The sequence below is a fragment of the Hoplias malabaricus genome, chromosome 2, assembly GCF_029633855.1.
Source record: "Hoplias malabaricus isolate fHopMal1 chromosome 2, fHopMal1.hap1, whole genome shotgun sequence".
Taxonomy (NCBI): Eukaryota; Metazoa; Chordata; class Actinopteri; order Characiformes; family Erythrinidae; genus Hoplias; species Hoplias malabaricus.
The window spans coordinates 63,676,979-63,685,697 of record NC_089801.1 but is presented as its reverse complement, the minus strand read 5'-3'; the positions used below and the strand labels follow the sequence as shown (position 1 = coordinate 63,685,697).

The 8,719-nt window shown below is 40.3% G+C and overlaps 1 protein-coding gene across 1 annotated transcript; it reads right to left on the bottom strand.

Annotated features, from left to right (window-relative positions):
• Positions 1–427: 427 nt before the first annotated feature.
• On the bottom strand, positions 428–7,058 carry avpi1 (arginine vasopressin induced 1). Its single transcript, XM_066661828.1, has 3 exons — positions 6,927–7,058; positions 2,970–3,363; positions 428–1,646 (listed from the first exon to the last, which is right to left on the bottom strand). The coding sequence occupies exons 2-3, from the start codon at positions 3,350–3,352 to the stop codon at positions 1,433–1,435; spliced, it is 597 nt and encodes a 198-aa protein (XP_066517925.1). The 5' UTR covers positions 3,353–3,363; positions 6,927–7,058; the 3' UTR covers positions 428–1,432.
• Positions 7,059–8,719: the final 1,661 nt, after the last annotated feature.

Genomic DNA, 8,719 nt, shown 5'->3' with positions numbered 1-8,719 from the left:
ACGGAAAATATACTAATTACTAATTTACTAGTTACCAATTCATTATTTGCTAAAACATCGAAGCAAATAATGGCTAGAGAAATGTCGTTTTCAGTATTAACCTTTTGAAAATTAGTCAAAATAACGTTAAGTATAAGAAATGTTCTCGTTAGAGTTAAAGCTAAAATAGGACACCAGTGATAAGCATTGCTTAGGAGAAATATTATGAACCTATGTTATGTAATTCGAATTATGCATTTTTCTATGTTATGAGTAATGACGCCTGTAATGAGGAAGTGTTTTTTCGTGTTACTGTCGCATAGTGTTTCTATGGTAATTACCCAATCACTTATGATCGTGATATTGTCGCATAAAATGTGGGTAAATATGCGACTATGTCACGAATTGCAGTCTCCTATATATGTGACTATATCATGAATAGGTGTGAAACCAGGTTGAAATAGAAGGTAGTACAAGCTTGTGTCTCTCTGTGAAAAGAAGTTACAACAAGCATATGGCTATTTATTTCCTCTGAAAGAACTCTAACTAGGACAAGCTAACTCCTGGTTGTTTAGTGTATGGAAGCAGACTCTTGTCTGTGCATGAATAAAGGTTGCCTGAGATAAGCTAATGAAAGCTAAGATGAATCCAGTTTCAAAGCTAATGAGAAACCTACTAGAGTCCCTGAATGCATGGTAACCCAAAGATAATGCTCACTGCTTGTTTGGTTTTCATAGCCTGCTAGCAATCACTGTTAGCCATGTTACCTATTTTAAGCCACAAGGCTCCTGTGTGATATGAACAAAAGAAGAGCTAGCTAGTCTTAATTAGCCCTGCAGTGCCACAATAGAAATAGTGTTCAAGTTTCAAGGTCTCAGATAGAGTCATTATGAGGTCCCTAGTTAGTAAATCAGGTGCTTTATGAGCTTTTTTTTTTTAATAGTGTTAATCCCTTATTATTGTTTTTATCTGTTTACACTGAGGTGACAGTTTAGCCATGCTGTTCTCTTAGGGGTGGGAAATACAATAACATTTCCTCATGATCAGTTTTACAACATGCCTACATGGATTATCTGTTTTTAGCACCATATATCTGCATTCAGTAGGTTTTTAATTTAACCCTAGCACATTTGGTGCTGCAGAATTTATCAGCCTCCAATTACTACTTCCATAAAGTTAAGACCACCACAGGACAACCACTGACCACAAACCATTTCCATGGTAGAACTGTGATAAGCTGTGCATTGAAACTACATTCAGTAGTTGTAAACCAACACTTATAAGTGTTTTCAATAAAATAGGCCAATGGGTGCAAATACAAACTCTGTGTTTCTAATAAACTGTCAACTCAGTATATATGTAGTATGACCTGCTGTAGCCTGTAGACCCAGACAGGGTTTTCAGATTATTGCCTAATCCCATTCTTTCACACTGTGTTAATCCTATTTTGTCATCAGTGTCGTATACGGTGCAGGTAGCGTTCCGGGTCCTTCTCTGGAACGCCGTTCCGGCTCCAGGAGCCACGCACAGTTTCCTCTTCCACTGAAAAGTCCACTGAGTCACAAGACCCAGCTTTGAGAGGGTCCTGCCCACCACAAGCCCCCAAAGCAGCGTTGCCCTCATCAGCTATGGCCTCAGACATCTGTCCTTGAGACTGTTCGTTCATTCTGAAGGAACATTAGGGGAACATTATGGGAATTTCACTTCAGTATGTTACAACCCAAGGTCATTACATAGATAATCCTTAGCCAGAGGGTAATTCAAAGTTGTGTTTACTATTATTTACATAGATTTTAATACATTGTTATAAATATTTATTATTATTTTCATGTTACACTGGGCTGGACCACACCTGCAGTATTTGAATTGCATGGAACGAGCTCCAGTACAATTTGATGGAAACAATAATCCCATTTTCATGAAACCCATTAGTTTAATTAACTCTGCATAATGCAATCCCTCTCTCTATGATGATCACTTCTTTTATATATCTTCATTTTCCAATGAAAAATATGTATCTCCAAATATAGTAACTTTACAGGGGAAGGGAAAAACCTTCTTAATTTTCAGTGGAAGTCTGTGTAAAAAGGTTTTATTCCAAATAATTCTGGAACATTTCTACTGGAAATTTATTTTTTAATGTAGCACTTATATAGCTCCTTTCTAGAAACCCAAGGATGCTTTACAATCAATCCACACACACTGGTAATGAGCACAGTGTACTGTCATTCAGGAAGGTTTAGGGTTTCACCAATGCCTGTCCATATCTGGGCACATACACATTCACTCACACACATACCGACATTCATTAACTCACACACCAGGACAGTTATGAGAGAAGCCACTTCACCTAACCTCCATGTTTTTTGGACTGTGGGAGGAAACCGGAGACCCCGGAGGAAACTCATGCACGGGGTGATCATGGAAGCTCCACCCAGATGGGACTTGAGCCCAAGATCAACATCATTTGAACAGAGCTCACTGTGAACATTAGTTTTTACAATGAATGAATTCCATTGAAAGTTAAGAGCTTTCCGTCTCCTGTAAAGTTACTATTTTGGGAGATACATATTTTTCATTGGACACTTATAACCACAGAATCTGTCACAAAATATGTCTTTGTACCAATGATATGACTATTAAAAATGGCTTGGGTTCTAAAGGGTGCACTACATGGTACCAGATGTATGACTGGGCTCAATGGGACAAGGCCTACATAATCTCATCAAGGGCCCAGATATATAGCGAAATTCAAAATCTCATTAAATTGATATGTTAAAAATGAAATGTAATTATGTTCTGTAACCTTGAGTTTGACTGTAATAACTGTCCAATTAAACTTTCTCATGTGAAGCTCCACCACTTCATTTACAACTGCCACCAACATAGCAGCATCAGAAAATGTCAGCATCATCAGAAATGTCTAATGTGCATCTATGGCGTTGCTGATTGTATCCAGCCTTAGCACTAACGCCCTTTCTCTCTCTCACCTGATGTGTCCAAATGCTCTGACACCTCTGGTTCCCGTCATGGTGTCGCTGCGATGAGGCTCTGCTCGGATCCCGCTGCGGTTTCGAGCTCGGACCCTGAGTCCCACCAATGCCTGTGCCAGCCTTTCATCATCCTCCTCCTCCTCTTTCTCTTCTTCCTCCCTGTCGCCCCCCTCGGCCTGTGCGACTGTCCGGTCGCCCCACACCACTCTGGCCCTCTGCTCTGCATCAGGTTCTCCCGCCACACGGAACAGACGCCGCAGCTGCCGCAGGTTCACGCCCTGGAAGATGTTGGCAGAGCCAGATTTACGGAGGCGGCGCTCAGGGGCAGCAGGCCGGCAAAACGGAGGCTGAGCCGGGGGTCCGGCTGCTACCTCCTCCATCTGCAGCAGCGCTGAGGAATGGACCAAGGGGCAAACATTTTAAATGCAAAGCAATGAATACTCTTTTAGGGTATATAGTTAGGATAAACAGTTTTTCACTATTCAAGCTATTCCACTGTATGGTACCTTCTCTACTCGATTCTCTGTTTGGTCCCTGGTTTGTTTTCCTTGCTCTGCAAGGTTTAGTCCCTACTCTGCTCACTCTGGACCACCAGGGAATAGAAACTAAACAAGCACCTGGTTCCAGGACCAGATTTAACTGATTGAGTAGTGTAGGTAGGCACCATGCAGTGGAAAAGTGCCATATTTAATATGATGCATTCAATTGGTACCCTCCAATTCGATTTCTTCTGCTAGCTCTCCACTTAACACAGAATTATATTCTGGGAGGATGAAGGCTATAGCAATGCACAAAGACCTTTGAAGTGCTACTCAATTTTTATTTCTTACACTATTAAATCTCAACATGCTTGGAGGAGAAGACTGACTGTTCTGTAACATGAACTAACATATACACATATTGGCTAGCACCGTGTTGAGTGATGAGGTGGGGAACCATCCCACTCAGAAAGAAAGTTCCTGATGGCACAAAATGTTCTCTTATGATGTTTTGGGAATAATACAAAATGGCAGAAGTGCACTACATATTGAGGCTTGGACCCGGATCTCTGTAAAGCTGCTTTGTGACGACTTTTTGTTGTGAAAAGCGCTATATAAATAAAATTTGATTGATTGATTGACACATTGAATACGCCTGTAGAAAATTCAGAGGCCACAAAAAACTGAGATTTTGTCAGTTTCTAACTTAGTTTATCAAGAAATTGTCTTTTACATTCACAAAAGATGGGTTTTCTCGATGCAAATAGATTATTGGGGGTTTGTTTTACTTGCCTCAGAACTGTTTATTAGTGAATGCAAAAAAAAAAAAAAAAAAAAAAAAAAATACACAGTGTCCTCGTTACTTATTGTGTTCTTTACTGCGCTGCATCAGTTGAAGCAACCTATAAACACGGCCCTGTGCCACCACAAACCACTGACCTAGTGACACATACTGAGTGCCAAAGCCTTTCTACTTGAAAACAACATCAGGATCAAGATTAATGCCACCCTGAAACCATAACACAACCACAAACATCACTCACACCCTGCTGTAGCTGGCTGGGCCTCATGTGACTGTGGCTAACAGCACAGCAAGAGAAAGCCCTAGTGATGATGACGATAACAACAATATGTGCTTTATATTATATTACACTGTTCTTACACAGAGATGGGTACAAAGTTTTTTTTCCCTTTAGTTTCAAAAGGTTATAGTTCTACTCAAGTACTTCAGTGAGCATCTACCATTACTATGTTACATGTGCTGGCTGTAGTTAGTGTCCCACTGTCTTTGGAGATCCTAAATGGGAAGAAAATAGTCTAAACAGGAACTTCAATTCTTCTGCTAATAGTAGCAGGTTGTGTTAAGAGGTTTCACAGTAATTCAGGAAGTTACGCACTCCCTAAGTGCTTGTTTTATGGGCTGCTACTGATGTTGTTCGCCTCAATTCATTCTCAGGGAAGGTATATTTAATTCACTTGAGTCACTAGCTCAGCCATAGTTCTTATAACAATATAAACTCTCCATAGCATAGCAGGGTGTTGCTTTTATGATGTTTATGTGAGAAGTCGACAGCGGAACAGTTTGACAGCTCTACATTTTTATTACCACAAAAGAAAACAACAAGAACAAAGGTACAGTGTACTTTACAACCTACAAACATACTTCATGTGATAATAACCTTAGAGAGAAACACAACTCAGCGCTGAAACCATGAAAATCACAGACCCAGGCCGAACTGAACTCTAAATGAGTGGAATGGCAAAACTACATGTTGTTTAAAGGTACATAAGGCTATTTTAAAGGTGCATTAGACATTAGTTACTATTTCATGTTCTAGTATAAATAAACTGTAAACATTGTAGAACATGATTACAAACATTTTTAACATTCTGCACCTGAGAAAACCTGTTGCAAAACTGCTGTCCTGAGCAATGCACAGAAAAGCCAGACAAACTGCCCATGGCACCTTTAAATGATACATCTGTATTTTTTCTTATATTTTTACTAAATTACGCTTTCATTTCACAAAATATGCTTCCATAAACAGTAATTAAAATGTCTTAACAATAGCTTAATTATATTAAAATTTATTTACAGTATGGAGCCCTACGGGTGACATTCTTTCATAATAAAATGCTGGAACGTGAACAATAATATAATACATGGGAATGACTTAGTACTGCATAAGAACAACTTAATAAGGAATGGGAAAGACTTCATAAGATGTGGGAACAAATTTATAATGCATGTGAATGATTTAATATATAAGCATGACCTAATAATATATAGGATTGATTTAATGCTTAAGAATGGCATACAAACATGTAGAAATGACTTAATAATGCATAGGAACGACTTAATAATGTGTGAGAATTCATTAAGAATGTGTAGGAAAGAATAAGGTTACATGAATGACTCAATATGTGTAAATGACAATAACCTAATTTATGTGTGGTAAAATAACTTAATGCATTTATAAGTCCCAGTCTTTAAGATCTCGTTCCCACGCATGTCGTTCTCACACCTTCATTTCCCCTTGCTGTAGTAATAACGTAATTATTTACCATGGTATTTTATTACAGCAGTGTGGTCCTTCTAGGGACTAACCTAATTTACAACAGAACTAGGGACGTACCACAGTGGTCACAGCTCTAAAAATACAAGGATATATTTAAAACCTAGAAATATATAACAATACAATTTGTTATATATTACTACCATATTACTACCATCATCCAACCATGAGAACACACATATGAAGATAACATATATTAAGGTCTAATCCATTTTCCATGAACACTCTCTAACCCAGACTGCTGTAGTGACAGGAGGATTTAGGCTGTAGCTCGGTGTACTGTAGGACTGAACTGAAACTTATGTTTACATGCAAATTAGTGTTTATTAAGGAAGCACTTTCATTCAAATGAATAAAACCAGTTTGCCTCAAAGGCTATCTAAAACAGCCCATTACCTTACTATTCCGTAACGACACTGTAGACACTGAGACAGCTTCAGACACTCATTAAAAACTTACAGAGGCAAGAATCTGTTACAGATATTGCTTTAAAGGCACAAAGAGCTACATGGGACAATGCTATGGACTCCCTTTCATGGACCGTATGGGAATATCCAACCCCAACACATCAATGCATGACCACAGGACTCGCCTTATCATCCTGACCACACAGTACACTGATGTTTTAAATATGGTGACGTTCACAGCCCACAGTAAACAAGTGCTTTACAGAGCTCATCTACATACTGCACGCTTCTGAGGCTTCTTGCACAGGCCAAATAACACTGAAGCGGTAGAAAAAGAATATATGCAGCCTTAAAACCACCAAACACAAATGAATATACCAGAAAACGAGTGATTTCATGCCCCGATCGATTTAGATCCACCACAGAGTTAAAAACGCATTGTTTTTAACAATTCAAAGCATTACAGATAGAACCCAGCAGACCCCAGCTCACCTTCAGGTCCGGTACGTGGACTTTAATCCCTTCTAACCCCTCGGAATCATCGATTACTCGATAAACCCTCGTTTAAACCAATATACAGCAGGTTTCACCCGACCTGTATGCTTCTTACCGCGGCGCTAGCCATTAAAACGAATAGATTCACAGTAGACGCTTACTGTACCACGCTGGCCAATGGGGGAGCTCGGTCTGATGCTAGGTCCCGCCTCTGGGGTCGCGTTATCCAATCAGAGCAAAACCGAGTAGTCACTGTCATTGACGTCAGACATGCGTTATGTACAGTCACACGTCAACGTGAGATGTTTTGGCGAGGTACAAATAGTTTACCACCGCAGCAGCGCCTTACAAAACACGTTCTGATGAAGAAGAAGATTTTAAGCCATTTCCGTGTTTCAAACTAGAGTTTAAGCTCAATTTTAGAGGCGTGAATGTCCTTTTTAGCGGTTTACAGGAGCTCAGTCATGATTTGAAGCAAGATAAACGGGAAAAAACAACAAAACAACCAAAATGAAAGATATTATGAATGATCTCCGCCATAAAGTAGCGTTTACCAGGAGCAGAATGACCAGAAAACCAGTTAAGGTTACACAAGGTCATGTTCTAAGAGGGAGGACAGCTAGGTGGCGCAGTAGAATGCAGAATAAATCTCATACTGGTAAAGAGGGCAGGATTAAACAGTGATCTCATTATTCCACAGAGGCGCCAGGTTGATTAATGGTCAGGTTTTATTTCCTCTCAGATTTAATTCCCGCGTCACACAAGCCGGGCAGGATCGACACATCTGTTACGCCTGTGCACAATTTCACACACTTACCCAGACACTCACACACCCGGTTGCTCACACAAACACACACCTGTGGACAATTTCAATCATTCCTCCAGTCACTCACACGCACACACCCAGTCAGTCATACACTCTCCTGTGGACAATTTCACACACTCATACACTCACCTGTGGACAATTTCACACATTCACCCAGTCAGTCCTACACTCACCTGTGGACAATTTCACACATTCACCCAGTCAGTCATACACTCACCTGTGGACAATTTCACACATTCACCCAGTCAGTCATACACTCACCTGTGGATAATTTCACACACTCATCCAGTCACTCATACACTCACCTGTGGACAATTTCACACACTCATCCAGTCACTCATACATTCACCTGTGGATAATTTCACACACTCATCCAGTCAGTCATACACTCACCTGTGGACAATTTAACACATTCACCCAGTCAGTCCTACACTCACCTGTGGACAATTTCACACACTCACCCAGTCAGTCCTACACTCACCTGTGGACAATTTCACACATTCACCCAGTCAGTCCTACACTCACCTGTGGACAATTTCACACATTCATCCAGTCAGTCCTACACTCACCTGTGGACAATTTAACACATTCACCCAGTCAGTCATACACTCACCTGTGGACAATTTAACACATTCACCCAGTCAGTCCTACACTCACCTGTGGACAATTTCACACATTCACCCAGTCAGTCCTACACTCACCTGTGGACAATTTCACACATTCACCCAGTCAGTCATACACTCAACTGTGGATAATTTCACACATTCATCCAGTCACTCATACACTCACCTGTGGACAATTTCACACACTCATCCAGTCAGTCATACACTCACCTGTGGACAATTTCACACACTCATCCAGTCACTCATACATTCACCTGTGGATAATTTCACACACTCATCCAGTCAGTCATACACTCACCTGTGGACAATTTCACACACTCATCCAGTCACTCATACATTCA